This window comes from Cuculus canorus, chromosome 21, assembly GCF_017976375.1.
Source record: "Cuculus canorus isolate bCucCan1 chromosome 21, bCucCan1.pri, whole genome shotgun sequence".
In the NCBI taxonomy this organism is placed as follows: Eukaryota; Metazoa; Chordata; class Aves; order Cuculiformes; family Cuculidae; genus Cuculus; species Cuculus canorus.
The window spans coordinates 3,839,736-3,853,913 of NC_071421.1; the positions used below are offsets into that span (position 1 = coordinate 3,839,736).

The following is a 14,178-nucleotide window of genomic DNA, read 5'->3' on the forward strand; positions in this document are numbered from 1 at the left end:
AGCCATTAAACGGATAAACCCCGCCAGCGGTGCCCCGCGCCTTCCTGGGCCTGCCCACGCCAGCCCTGCCGTGCCGCGCTGCGCCCACACTGCCCCATCGCACCATCACTCTCGCCTGCAGTACGCGGTGCTCCGGCGCAGCCGCGGCAAGAGATGGAGAACACACCACTTTATTGGGGTGGGGGCAGGCGCGCCGCAGCGGGCGCCCTCGAGAACTATCCCATGGGTTCATGGCGGGGTCGGCGCCCACTCGTCCCGCGAGCAGCCGGCACGCCGGGGCATGAGCCCCCGCCGGCACCGGGAGGACATAAATAGCGGAGGGTGGGACATAAAAGTGACATAAAATGTCTACACGGCATAAGTAACACTACTTAGGGGTCGGAGGCGCCAGGCCGTGGCTCTGCCGCGCTCATGGCCGCGCCGACAGGCTCCGGCGCAGGGCCTCGGCGCAGCCGGCCAGATCCATGTGCTCCAGAGCGGCGAAGACGCGGTCCAGCGTGGCGCTGGTCTGCTGACACCAGCGCTTCAGCATCTCGTACTGTTGGTCGCGGATGTGCGTCACCTCCAGCTCCACCAGCTCGATCTCGGCCTCCCGCAGCTCCAACACCCGCATGAACTCCTTCCAGCGCCGCACCGGCACCGCCTCGATGACGGCGTAGAGCTGGCTGCCTTGCAGCAGGGGGGAAAGCTGCCCCTCGCCGTGCGGCTGCGCCGCGGCGCCGCTGGGCTGCTCCCACAGTAGCGTTCGCTGCTCAGGGCTGCGGTGCGCTGTGCCGGTAACGTGCTTCACCGCCTGCTGCGTCCAACACATGCTGTCCTGTTTCTCGGCACTGACCTGGCACCGGGCTGCGGTGTTGGCCGGCTGCGCCGCTGGCACCGGGCTGCTCGCCGGGGTGCCGTGCCGGAGCCGTTTCCTCTTGTGGTAAAGAGCGAGAGCACCGAGGAAGAGGGGCCCCGTGAGCGAGAGCAGGAGGTACTCCAGCCCTGAGCCTGCCAAGCAGAGTGCCGCATCCCGTTAGCCGGCGGGCGTGGTGCCCTCCGCGCCACCGCACCCATCCCCGCCATCCCCGTACCTCGGCTGCCGCCACCACACACCCGCTGGCAGTCCTTGCCGCACGTCTCCGGGGTGCTCCTGCAGGGAGAGGGGAGCCGTGGGCGCCGTGCCGTGCCGCCGGCCCCGCGCACCGGGAGGGTGGGAGCTTACAGCTGGCACGGCCGGCACTCGCTGCCTTCGGCGTAGAAGTTGGGTTTGCAGCTGCCGCAGAGCGTGTCCTGCGCCTCTGTGCCTGCGAAGAGAGCGGCGGTCAGGCCGGGCGGCTCCGGCACCGCGGGCACGCCGTGGGGCAGCACTCACAGGGCCGCTGGATGAGGCGTCCGGTGCAGGGCTGGCACTGCCGGCAGGAGAAGTGGCTGCAGTGCTCATCGACGCAGTCGCGGAAGCGGCCGGGCTCGCAGCCGCAGGCGACGTTGCTGGTGGCCGAGCAGTTGCTCAGCACGCTCTGGGAAGCTGCGGGAAGCAGGCGGAGAGCGGCACGGTGCTGCGCGGCACAGCACGGCGCCACGCGGCACGGTGCGGCACAGCGCGGCACTCACCTTGGCGGTCGCACTCGTAGCAAGCCTGGCACTTGGAGAAGGTGTTGGGCTGAGAGCGGAAGGTACCGGCGGGACAGGGGGCACAGGCGCTGGCGTTGCCGTGGCTCGAGCAGGCACGGACCAGGAACGTTCCTGCGGGGACAGCGTGGTGACACGGAGCACGGCCTCCGCAGGGCGATGTGCCCGGAGTGCCCCAGCGTGCCGTTCGGTTAGCCTCACCTGCGGGGCACGGCTGGCAGCACCGGCGCGCCCCCTCGATCCAGTTCGTGCCGGCGGGGCAGGAGGCTCTGGCGCTGTGCCTGTGCGGGCGGGCGGGCAGCTGCACCCCGACCTGCAGTCCATGCGCCGCGGCGCAGTCCTGGCACCCCGGAGACTGCCACTCGCCCGCTGCCAACCACAGCGCTGCCAGGATCACCTGCGGGCAGCGACAGGGCAGCCGTGGGGAGCAGCCCGCACGCCGCGCTCCCACCCTGCCCACGTGCCGCGCTGCCGGTGCTGTGCCGGGTAGGATGCTCGGAGCCACGGCGCTGTGTGGGTGTGCGGCCCCGAGGCTGGGAATGCCCCACAAGGGCCCCTCTGCCGCTCGCTGTGCCGGGGACGCTCCGCAAGCAACGCCGCCAAGCTGGGGCCGGGACGCGGCGTTGGCGAGGACAGCGGAGTCGGGCGTGCAGGATGCGCCGTGGTGCCGCTCGTTGGATGGAGGCGCTGGTGGTGCTCCCCATGGGCTCACCGGGCCATGGAGGTGCCGGCGGTGCCGGCTATGGGGTGAGGGTGCCGGCAGCCGGGGGCAGGAGGGTTAACAGCGCCGGCGTTGACTTTCCTGGGTTTGCTCTTGGCAGAGAAGACGATTTCCTCTGGCAGAGGAAGCCGTGCCGCGCTCACGCTCTCACCGATGCTATCGCGCCCCGGACGTGCGTCCTAAAGTAGGTCACCCGTCCCCCGCTGCGCCCGGGGCAGCCCTCCGTCCCGGTGGTGATGGCGAGGGGGTGTCCGCGTTGGCACCCCCACGCCAGGAGGGCTGCGGCGCCGGCAGGCAGCCAGGGGATTCCTCGCCGCGGGTGGATTTCCCGGCTGCGATGGCCCCGATTACAGCAACTGAATCATTTTCTATGACACCCACCGCCCGCCGACTGGAAACCGCTGATGGGCCCCGAGCACCGGGGCTGCCAGCGGCACGGCTGAGTCAGCGCCCCTGCGGGCGGAGGGGCTGCCGCCCCGGCTCGGCGTGGAGGTGCCCCGCGGCCAAGGAGCCGCGGCACAGATATCTCCTCGTGCCACGCGAGCTCCCCTCTTGCTCATAACGCGGCCACGCTGGGGCCGAGCCCCCCGGCACCCACGTGCCACCACACTCGCCCATCCAACAGCCCCAACGCCGCCACCACCGTGGGCCATCGGCAGCACCGTGGCTGAGCCCGAGGCACTCAGCCGCAGCACTGGGAGTTTTTGGCACGCTTGGCACCGCTCTTACCCCCCCAGACCCGCACCGCCCGGCCCCACGACACCCCCCGAGCCCGGTGCGGCCGCACTCACCCACGCCGCCCCGAGGCAGCAGCGCTTCATCCTTGCAGCCGATGCGGTTGGGTCATGCCGGGCTACGGCGAGGGCACCGGGGCGGTGGGCGCAGCGCGGTGTCGGGGCAGCTCAGCGCCCGGGCAGGATGCCGCGGCGCCCCATGGCTGCCGGCAGCGCGCGTCGCGTGGCAAATGAGCGGCAGCCCCCTCCACGCCGGCTTTTTACACCCGAGCGCGGCGGGAGGAAATACTTTTTTTGGCAATGAGGTGAAGGGGGGTGAAACAACGTGACGGGAGCTGCGGGCGCCGGAGGGAGCGGCACCGCCCCGCCACGGGCTGCCACCCTCCCTTTGGCATCGGCACCGGGATACGGGGAGTACCACCGACCCCTCTTCCTGCACTCCGGGGCACGAGGCTGCCACCACCCTACCCCACGGCGTCCCAGCGGTGGGCACACGAGAGGCGAGGCGGCCGCGAGTGAGCGCGCACCAGTTGGGTTTATTGCTCAGTCGGCAGTCGGAGCACAGCCGTGCCGCCGGTGCTCCCGCGCTGCTGCCCACCGCCCGTCCCACTCTGCGGCACCAATCCTGCCCCAACCCAGCACCATCGCCTCCAGGCACCAGCCTCAGCTCCCCTTTGCGCTGCCACTTCCCCACTCACCACTACCAACATCATCATCCCTTCCCGACCCACCGGAGCCGCCCCAGAGCCACCTGTCCGGCACAGCGCCAGCCCTCGTCTTGGCGCGAGCCGTGCCCTGCGTGCGTCCCCACTGCGGGAGCGGCGCCGTGCCACCCTGCTCAGGGCACGTCCTCGCCGCAGGGACCAGTCCGCATCCCCACAGCCGCGGCACAGCATCCCCGTTCCCAGTCACAGCCGCAGCGGCACGGTTAGAAGCGGGAGCATCTCCTCGGCGTGGCTGCGTGTCCATCCTTGCGGCTCCGGCGGCTCTCAGACCTCCCTGCAAGGCACAGAGCGGAGAAGAGATGCCCTGAGCGCGGCTGAGCGAGCGCCGGAGCATCCTCCGGGGAGCACATGAGGAGCACTTACGAGGCGGTCAGCGTGGAGTTGAGCAGCATCGTGGTCCGGATGCGGTAGAGCTGCGTCAGCGTCAGTTTTCGGTGCTGTGCCGTCTGCGGGTCTGAGAGCGTCCGGCGAGCAGCGGGCAGGGGGCTACGATGGAGCTGCCCAGGGAGCGCCGCTGGGCTCTCCGCCGGCTCCTCGGGCTCCGAGAGCTCCGAGGTGGAGCTGCCGGTGCTGCCGGGGGCTGCCGGGGGGCCGGGGGCTCGGCTGCTCCAGGGGGTCCCGGCTCCGAGGTCGGAGAGGCTGCGGCTGTGCCCGAGGGGCGCGGAGGGCAGCAGTTGGGGCAGGTTGGCCTCCGATTTAGACTTGAGCACCCGGGCCGGGCAGGGCAGGAGCTGCACCGGCGTCCGGCGGCGCAGCCGCGGCGAGAGCAGCCGGGGGGCTGTGGGGGGACCCCGCTGCCGCCCCTCCTCGGCCACCGCCTCCGGCTGGTGGCTGAAGTCCTGCAGGGACGCGGGCGAGAGCGTGCCGTAGGCGCTGTCGAGCGACGACGAGCGGCAGCCGCCGGCCGAGGCCGCGGCACCGTGGGGCAGAGGGACGGGCAGGGCACCCGCGGGCAGCTCCTGGGTGGGGGTCTCGGCAGAGGTTGGGGTGTCGGTGGAGGCGCCGGTGCCAATGGAGGTGCCGGTGCCAACGGAGGAGCCATCCGAGGTTGATCCGAAGGGCCCCGCGTCCCAGTCTGGAGAGGAGAGCTCGTCGCCGCCGTCCCCCACGGCGAGGGTCTCGGTGGAGCCGTCGGAAGGGCTGCGGGGACAGCAGGGTGAGGAGGGGGCTGCGCCGTGTTAGGGGTGCCGAGGACCCCCTCCCGCTCCCTACCAGCGCTGCGAGCTGGGGCTGGCGCTGCCGCGGTGCAGGACGGTGGGCGAGCTGGCGGCCGAGGCGCCGCTCTCGCCATCCTCTTCCTCGCGCTCCTCCTCCTCCTCCAGCAGGCGCCGGCGCTGCCGCAGCCGCTGCAGCAGGGTCTGAAGAAGGAGAAGCATCAGAGAAGGCGTTGGGCACCGGCGGGACCCCCGTCCGCCCCCCGCGCCCCTCACCTGGGCGTCGCGCACCGCCTCCACCCAAGCACGGCACAGCGCCTGCCCGCTGGCCTGGAAGGTGTAGGCGGCCACGGCGCTGCCCAACTCGTTCAGGTAGATGAGGACGAAGGAACCTACGGGCAAAGAGCCGTCAGCAGTGCCCGCGGAACCCCCCGGTGCCCCCCAGCGCCGCCGCCAGCGCCGCTCACCCGCGTCCCTGAGCTCCCGGCAAACGACCTTGTCCATCAGCAAGGGCTGCCGGATCACCTTGGCGCGCTCAGCCTTCTTGAGGGGTTTGGTGATGAGGAAGAGGTCGGTGAAGAGGAAGCAGTAGACGTCCATCTGGGGGCGAGAGCGTGGCGGTGGGTGCCGGGGGGCGCGGCGGGCGGGCGCGGGCGGGCAGGGGCCAGGGCCGAGGCTCCCCGTCCCCCGCAGTCCTCACCTTGCCGTCTTTACCTTCCCGCATCCGCAGGCTGCCCTCGAGGAGGAGCTGCCGGGTGTCCTCCGCGGAGGTGCCGGGGATGGGGGCCGTCAGGTCCAGCCGCAAAAAGTCCTTCAGCAGCTGCCAGGAGCCGCCGGCATCAGCGCCGGGCACGGCACGGCATGGGGCAGCGCGGCACGCATTGGCGTGACATGACATGGGGCGGCACAGAGGGTACGGCACAGCGCGGGACGTCACGGCAGCAGCCGGGATGGCATCAAGCAGCAAAGCACGGTGTGACAAGACACGGGACGGCAGCTCCGCCACGCCCAGCCTACCTTATCCACCTCATCCGTGCTGCCCTCCACCACCTCGTAGGCATCGATGCGGCTGAGGATGGCGGCGAGGCGCTGGCGCTCCTGCCGCTGGCGCATCCGCGAGTTGACGTGGTTGATGAAGCGCTCCACTGAGCCGATCTGCGGCCAGGCTGGTGGGTGCCAGGGGCCGGCGGAGGGCACCCCGACACCCTGGCGCCCCGTGCCGCTGTACCCTTACCATGGCGGTGACGGCATCGCGAGCACGCGGGTCGTCCGTCTTCTTCAGCACGGACTTGAGGAGCAGCGGGTACTTGGTGAGGCGCTGGTGCGGCTTCACCAACATGTCGCTCAGCTTCAGGCGGCTGCACTGCTCGTGCTTCTCGGCCCACTGCGGCACGCGGCTGTCAGCCCCGGCGGTGGCCCCCGGCACCAACCGCAGCCCCCAAACCGCCGCCCTTACCGTCACGTAGGCGCGGAACAGCTCGCTGTCGCGCAGCAGCGTCCGCATGTACTCCATGCAGCCCTCCTCCTCCATGCAGTACCGCACGTAGGGCTGGAAGAGGGAGCCGAACTACGGCACACCGGGGGGTCACCGCGGCGCACAGCGCGGCACAGCGCCCCGCCGCAACACGGGGTCTCCACTCACCATCTTGAAGCCACCGAGGAAGTCCATAGGGTCGAGTAGCGCTCCGGTCCGGCGCGCTTTGGCCAGCACCGGCGCCATCACGCTGCGCCACAGCTCACGGTGCAGCCGGATGATCTCCCCGACGTTGCTGAAGAGCCGCTCGGCATCCACCTGTGGGGATGATGAGGGGAGCAGCTGTGCGGTGACGGCATCCTCACCGTGCCGGCGTGGCCGCACCGAGGAGATGCCATCGCCGCTCACCTCGCAGAGCAGCCCCGACTCCTGCAGGTTGAGCAGACAGCAGAGGAAGAGCTGCGGGACAGACGCGGAGCCGATGGGGTGCAGCCGCGGCCCCACACCCCCGCGGCGGCGCGGCGCGGCTGCCACCCGCACTCACGTCGGTGATGACTTGGAGCTTGCGGATGTAGCCGGCCTCGGTGTGCAGCAGCTCCCAGATGGCTTCCTGCTGGTGGCACTGCCGGCGTGACAGGGCCTGCGCGGCTGCGTGTCAGCGCCGTGCCGGCGTCCCGGTAGAGTCACCGCAACCCCAAAGCCCCCCCCAGCCGTACCTCGGCGCCGCGGATGATCTGCTGCCAGCTCTCCTCCAGCGCCAGCCCGGCCTCGTCGCCGTCCTCCTCCCAGGAGTCGCGGTCGAAGCGGAGCTGGGGCGGCAGCTTGGGCAGCCCGAAGGTGCCGTAGGCGTGCAGCCGGCTCGCCAGCTGCTCCAGCTTCTCCGTCTCCTGGTCCAAAGCGCAGGCAGAGCGGCTGAGGCATCTCACCGCCCCCCTCACCCCATCTGAGGGGGTGCCTCGAGCCCCAGAGCCCCCCAGCATCCCCCTCCCACCCTTCCCGCATCCCACCTACCCGCCCAAAGGAGCCGGTGCCGGAGCCGGAGCCGAAGAAGCCGCTGAAGCGACTGGCAGCGCGGTTCTTCCAGGTGTCGGTGCCGTTGGCGGGCACGGCGCCGGCGGGGATCAGCTCAGGGCCGGGGATGCTGCTATCCCCCAGGAATTCGGTCATGTTCTTCCTGCGCCGGGCGGGAGCCTGCAGCCGGGACAGCCCGTGCCCTCGGCGTCAGCGGGGCACCGCGCACCCAGCGGGGACGGACGGACACGGACGGACAGCCGGGGAGCAGCAAGGGTGGCAGCGTGGGCTACGCTCGCCCGCACTGACCTGCCTACCTGCATCCCGGGGCAGCGGGCAACGCCGGTGCTGCAGCTCAGGGCATCCCGCGGGGCACGGACCCCGGCGGAGCCGCCCAGGCAGCCGCGCGCCCAGCTGGGACGGCGGAGCTGGAGCCGCGCAAGCTGCAGTCCGGCTCCTCCGAAACAAAAGGAGGTGGGGCCAGCACCGAAAAACTAATTTCCCTCTGCGCCAGATAAGCTCAACAGAGCCAAACAATTCACCGGTGGAGATCAAAGCCCCCCGGCCGGCCGCTACAGCTGGGTCACGGCCAAGCAGCTCCCGCCGGCCTGGGCACAGCCGCGCCAGCGGCCTCCCGGTGTATCCCTGGCAATGCCGAGCCACGGCCACCGCCTCGCCCCGGCGCCCCGGGCTGCCCACCTGCCCCCGAGCCATGGGCTGTGCCGCTGCCACCGCCGGCACATGGCCTCAACCAGAAGAGCCACCATGGTGGCAGCACCGTTCCTCACCGTGCTGCAGCGTCCCCAGGTGCCACAGCCGCCGGCAGCCCCATCGCCGTGCCCCGGCGAAGGCAGTCGGCACCGTGGGGGCAGTGGGGTGGTCCCGCCAGCGCTGTGACAGTCCCGCAGCCACGCATCGTAGTGCTGGACGCGGGCGGCCACCAGCCCCGGCCACACGGCCAGCTTGCCACGTCTGAGGGGTGCCGGCACACGGCTAAGCACCACCAGAGCCGCTCCCCGGGAGCGTGGCAGCCAAGCCGGCCCCGCGCCTTATCTGGGGTCAGGGTCCACGGGGCAGGACCGAGCCGCGCTCCCCAGCTGACAGGCACCGTAGCGAGACCGGGGTGGCACCGAGCAGCCACCGGGTCCCCAGGGCTCCTGTTTGCTCTGGTGTGAGCCCGTACGGGGCCGGTGCCACCGGCTGAGCTGCACGCCTGGCGCAGGGCGCTGCCCGTGCACCCTCACCATGGCACAACCACGAGCTGAACGGGCACAACGTGTCTCAGTGGTCTTCACCGCCCCGGAGATGCTGTGCCGCTCTCCCCTTCCTCTCAAGAACGGCCCTGGGTGGAACCCGCGCCCCACTGCCCCTTTCCCAGCCCCTCTCCCTGCGGCGGGCACCAGCACTCACCACGCTGTCGGTGCCCTCCCGGCGTCCCGGCACCGGCCCGAGGAGCGCGGTGGTGCTGGCGGGGCGCAGGATGGGCAGGCTGGTGGACCTGGTGTCCCGCGCCGCCTGCTCCACCTTCAGCTCCACCCCGGGCTTGGCTGCGGGAGCAGGGGGTGATCAGAGCCCCTCAGGAGCTCGGGGCTGGCCGAGCCTCCCGCCGCGCCCCCGGCGCACCTTTCACCCGCAGGTAGTGTCCCCCAAAGCGGAACGCCTCGAACTGGAGGGACAGCGGAGTGTGCGACTGCTCCAGGTAGATGTCCACCTTGTCCAGGTCGATTGCCTTCCGCTCGAAGACCGGCAGCAGCACCTCCCTGCGGGGACACGAGCCCCACAGCCTGCTCCCTATCTGCCCCCACATCCATCCCCACGTCCAACCCCATGTCCATCCCCGCATCCATCCCCACGTCCGTCCCCACATCCAACCCCACGTCCAAGCCCGCATCCAACCCCCGTCCAAGCCTGTGTCCAAGCCCACATCCATCTCCGCGTCCGTCCCCGCATCCAACCCCACATCCATCCCCGCGTCCCTCTCTGCGCCCAACCCTGCATCCAACCCCATGTCCATCTCTGCATCCATCCCCACGTCCAACCCTGTGTCCATCCCCACATCCAACCCTGCATCCATCCCTGCGTCCATCCCCATGTCCAACCCCGCATCCATCCCCACGTCCATCCCTGCGTCCATCCCCACGTGAATCCCCGCATCCATCCCTACGTCCAACCCTGTGTCCATCCCCACATCCAACCCCACATCCATCCCCGTGTCTGTCCCCACGTCCATCCCAAACAGTCTCACCCCAGCGACTTCTTCTTCGCAGCCGGCACGATCTCCGCCTCGACGTCGACGCTGAGGTCGAACTTCAGGGTGAAGCACTCCTTGCTGGGGTCCTGTGGGGAGGCGGCAGCTGCTCGCCCGGGGTCCCTCACGCCCGGCGGATGCGCCGCCACCGCCCGCAGCGCAGCCGGGGCTACGTGCCGGTGCCTTACGTCCGTGTGCCTGCGCCGAGCCTTCTTCTTGGGCAGCTTCAGCGCCGAGCTCCTCCGCTCCCTGCGGGCACGGGGCGGGTGGGTGACGGGGGCGCCGTGGCTGGGGGCGGGCAGGGGCCACGCGGCGCCGGGGACTCACCCTCTGCTATCCACCGCTCCCTCCTCCTCGTCCTCCTCCGCGTCGGAAGCAGGGCTGGTGCGCGGCGGGCATGAGCGCGTCGACATGTTGCGGGCCAGGATGGAGCCTGCGGAGAGGCGTTGAGCCGGGTGGCGCCGGGACCCCTTTGCCACACATCCCCTCTACCTGCATCCCACTCCAGCAGCCCCACGCGCATCCCATCGCCGCACCGCAGAGCCGCGTCCCGCCCGGCTCACCTTGCGGCGGCGGCAGCTCGAAGCGGATGTGGCCGTCGAAGTGCATGGCGCCATGGAGGCGGCCGTCGCAGAGCTCACACAGGCTGAGGGAGCCGCTGCCGCTCAGCCGCCGGCACTCCGCGTGGTGGCATACCTGGGCACACGGATCACCTTGAGCAGAGACCCCCCTCTTCCCACCCCAAGGTGCTGCCGGCACAGCGCTCGCGGGCAAAGTCATGGCCATGAGGACGCAACCGTGCGGCTGAGGGGTTCTGCGCCGCTGAGCGCCGACCCTGGGAAGGAGGCAGATGGGTGGGCACGCAGAGGGGAGCCGGGGGACACAGCACCTGCGCCAACGCCACCCACACCTCACCGGGGAGGTCACACACCGGGGAGGCCACAGCGCAGCCCCTTTGCGCCGGCAGAGCAGCGTCGGCGCGCGGGACGGAGGAAGCCAGAGTCTGCAGCGAAACAATGCTCGAAGGCAGCACGCTTCCTCCGATTGTGCGCCGGCCACAGCCGCGCCGGCTATTCTCAGGAGGTTATTTTTAACCCCCGGCCAGCACCCGCACCACCGAGGGCTCCCACTGCTCCACCTCACCGCCATGTCCCCGCGGGGGACCCCATCGTCGCCCCACATGCAGCGAGGCGCGAGCGGCCCCGCTGTGGGGAGGAAGCGCCCGTGCAGCCCCGGCCGCCCCCGTTTCCTGCCCTCCTTCCTCGCAGCGCTGCTGAGATCAGAACTGACGCCTTCCACCACCCGCGCGCTCCCCCAGAGCCGCGCCAGCCCCACTGCCAGCCCTGCGTCGCACCCCTACCCCAGCCCTCCACGCCGCCCACCACGTGCCCAAGCCCAGCACCATCATCGCGGCAACGGTGGGATGCGGAGCTTGGGCTGCGGGCGCAGCCGGGGACCCCTCGCGATCCTCGCAGCCGCCCGGTTGGCAGATCCAGCCGGCCTAAATCCGCGCTGGCATCACGTTAGCCACAGGACAGACGGGCGCGAGCGGATTAGCCAAATCCCAGCAGCTCAGGTAAACAGGCAATCCACGACCACGCCGTTAAATGCCAGCAGGACCAGCAGGGAACGCACAGCCGTGCCAGGGCGGCTTCAGGGCTGCCCTTCTCCCCCGTGAGCCCGACGCCGTTGCTGCGCGCCGCCCCACAGCACCCACCTTGGCCGCCCTCCGCTCGCCGGCGCAGTCGGGGTTCTGGCAGCGCAGCACTGTCTCCACCTCTGGGCACGGCTCACCTGGAGGAGAGAGAGGGCGTCAGTGCAGGATGAGGCCCTCCAGCCCGCGTCGAGGCTCCCGCACCGCTGACACCGGGTTTAAGAGCTCGGCAAAGCGCCTGTGCCCAAGAGTCGGCGCCGCATCCCCACCGAGCGAAGGGGCCACCGTCGCACGGCGTCGGGAGCCGGCTCCCACCTGGCAGCCCAGGGAGCGGGATCGGAACACGGAGCAGGGCTGCAGCAGCAGGAACCGAAATGTGCCGCTTGGCAGCCCGCAGAGGGGCTTAGGAGCCCGTTAAGCTTTGACAGTTAAATCGGCCTCGGGGACAAATCCTATTCCGAAGGCTTTTGTTATGTGTCTCATCTAATCATGTAAAAATAACAGACTGGGGAAGGCTCACGGCAAACGAGCAGCGCCAATGCCGTGCGGTGGGGCAGGGATGCCCTGATGGGAAACCGCCTCGGCACGGAGAGGCAGCGCGGCTGAACCGATGGCACGGTGACACCGGCGCCAGCAGCAGCGCAGCCGGCACAGGGGCTTCCCTGCTGCACCATTCCCTTCTCCCGCATCCCTCCTACCAACACAACCAGCATCGGCAGCCGAGGCCGGAGTTAAGACTCTTGTCCGTGGAGGATAAACTCCTTCGGAGCAGCCTTTGAGCTGCTCCTTCTGCCCAAAGCGGGGTCCATCCAGAGCGCTGCGGGCTGCCCCAGCTCCCGGCCATCCCAGATTCCCACGCCGGCAGGAATGGCTGCGGCACAGCGGGCGCCGTTGGGCGATGGCACGGAGCTGGCTCGGCTCGCCGCCCCCGGGAGAGATCTGCGAGCCGGGGCTCCGTGCGGCCCCCGCGGCCGGAGCACAATAAAGGCTCTGTCCCCTCGGCCCCCACCCTTCGGCGCTGCCGTTTCACTTGACCTATTGGGAATAATAACGGAAACAAATAAGGAATTCTTGCATGCACCCAAGGGAAAGTTTTCCCAACTCACCGAGAACTCAAAGCTGGCCGGCGATACTGGGGACAAACTGTGCGTCGCAGCCAACGGCACCGCCAGGGCTGCGGTGGCTCTCCCCAACGCCGAGCCCGGCAGCAGGACACGCGTGCCAGGGTCTCCGGTGTCAGCTCCCGGCACCGGGCGCGCAGGGGGAATCCCAGTGGCAGAGGCAGGAGGGGGTCTGGATCCCCCCAGACACCATGGAAGCCAACAGGGGTGAGATCCTGTCCCCACCCCGTCACCTCCTCCTGCGTGTGTCATCACTCCCGGTGATGCGGAAGGAGTTTGAAATCACGACTGTGCTCGCACCGGAGCAGCTCGCTCTTCCCAGCATCCGACTGAGCCGGATGGGAGCAGGACGGCAGCACGCAGCGCTTGCCTTGGTGCTCCCAGCCCCACCGCATCAGCATCCCCCTCATCGTCAGCGCTGGTTTTTGAGCCACCGCGGGTGCCTGAGCCCTTCTGGTCACCTACCCGTGAGCTCCTCGCCAACATCCAGGCTGGAATTCCAAGAGAAGCGCTCCACTGCCCCGTAGGGCAGCGTGGCCAGCCCGGCGGGCAGAGCCTCCAGCTCGTAGGCACCACGTTTCCTCCAGTACAGAAACATAGTGGGGTCGCGGCGGGGCCCCCCAGAGCCGTGCCCGCCCGCCGGTGGCTCTGGCTAAGGGAGCCCGGCTCCGGCTTTAAGAGCGGGTCCCGGTCTCCGGACAAGCGGCGCATTGACGGCGGCGGCCGAGAGCCGCGGGGCAGCCGAGGGTACTGCTGGAGGCTGCCCAGCGCCCGCGCGGGGGGCGCACAAAGGGCCTTTCTTCAGCCTCCTACAGACATTGCACAAATTTCACTTTCCGCCGTCTACGAGAGACATTGGGCCACGCAGACAAGACGCGCTTGTGATTAAAATAATCGGCATGAAGAAGGCGGGGGGGGAGGCTGTTCGGCTGTCCGATGGTTTTTAAGGAGGGGGTAGGAATGTGCTGCCCCATGTCCCGGCGGCTCCCCCGCACCTGCGTGGGTAAAGGTAGGGGGCTTCAGGGGGGGCTTCCCCCTGCTACAGCTGAGCAGACGGGAAAGGAGCAGACAGGGTTTAAAACCCACAAAGGTCTTTGTCCTGTCCCATACAGAACATTCCCTAAAACGGGGGGAAACCAAACCCCCGTGGTGGCCGATCCTCCCGGCCCCCAGCTCGGCAGCACTGACAGCATCCTCTCCCGAAGGAGCCGCACGCTCCGTGCCGTTGTGCTGCTCCTGAGGGCTCTCTGCCAGAAGAGGAGCCCAGGAATTAAGAATAAATCATTGCTGCAAAGTTAATAGATGCCAACTTACTAAAAAACCCATCCTGTTTCACTCAGCACATCCGTGGTGCCTTAAGTGCCAAGGAACTGCTTCCTTATCCATCGCAGTGCCCCGTGTCCCCACCTGTGCCTACGGGACGCGATGCCGAGATCTGTGCACCAAAGCCACCGGCTTGCGGTGAGCGCCGGGAGCCAGCACGGTACCCCAGCCCGAGGCCACCCAGTCCACCTCCAGGCTCCGGCAGGTCTAAAACCAGACACGATGCTGGATGTGGGCACACGGGGCAATTCACGCATCCCCAGCTCTGTCCCAGCCAGCGTGCAGTCCGATACCCTTGGCTGCAGCTCTGGCACGGCACCGACAGGGATGCTCAGCCTCGGTGGGTGCTTCACCCACAACACCACTTGCCCATCTCACCTTTCCTGGTGCCTTTTCCGCCCG

General features: G+C 69.5%; 2 protein-coding genes across 7 annotated transcripts; both read right to left on the minus strand.

The window, feature by feature from the left end:
• Window positions 1-171: 171 nt before the first annotated feature.
• Window positions 172-3,261, minus strand: TNFRSF25 (TNF receptor superfamily member 25). Its single transcript, XM_054086036.1, has 7 exons — window positions 3,124-3,261; window positions 1,813-2,008; window positions 1,594-1,725; window positions 1,355-1,507; window positions 1,205-1,286; window positions 1,074-1,132; window positions 172-990 (listed from the first exon to the last, which is right to left on the minus strand). The coding sequence occupies exons 1-7, from the start codon at window positions 3,151-3,153 to the stop codon at window positions 410-412; spliced, it is 1,233 nt and encodes a 410-aa protein (XP_053942011.1). The 5' UTR covers window positions 3,154-3,261; the 3' UTR covers window positions 172-409.
• Window positions 2,254-13,834, minus strand: PLEKHG5 (pleckstrin homology and RhoGEF domain containing G5). 6 transcript variants are annotated; one of them, XM_054086032.1, is made up of 22 exons: window positions 12,919-13,832; window positions 11,396-11,472; window positions 10,242-10,374; window positions 10,006-10,111; window positions 9,867-9,927; window positions 9,676-9,767; window positions 9,054-9,190; window positions 8,841-8,977; window positions 7,431-7,610; window positions 7,136-7,306; window positions 6,964-7,059; window positions 6,828-6,848; window positions 6,588-6,737; window positions 6,402-6,512; window positions 6,180-6,329; window positions 5,963-6,100; window positions 5,646-5,765; window positions 5,413-5,545; window positions 5,222-5,337; window positions 5,004-5,149; window positions 4,155-4,931; window positions 2,254-4,065 (listed from the first exon to the last, which is right to left on the minus strand). In XM_054086032.1, the coding sequence occupies exons 1-22, from the start codon at window positions 13,049-13,051 to the stop codon at window positions 4,056-4,058; spliced, it is 3,195 nt and encodes a 1,064-aa protein (XP_053942007.1). In that variant the 5' UTR covers window positions 13,052-13,832; the 3' UTR covers window positions 2,254-4,055. The 6 variants fall into 6 exon arrangements, with proteins under 6 accessions (XP_053942007.1, XP_053942005.1, XP_053942004.1 ...); XM_054086030.1 differs by having other exon boundaries at window positions 6,828-6,878; window positions 12,919-13,830; XM_054086029.1 differs by having other exon boundaries at window positions 5,004-5,337; window positions 6,828-6,878; window positions 12,919-13,834.
• Between the last annotated feature and the right edge of the window lie 344 nt (window positions 13,835-14,178).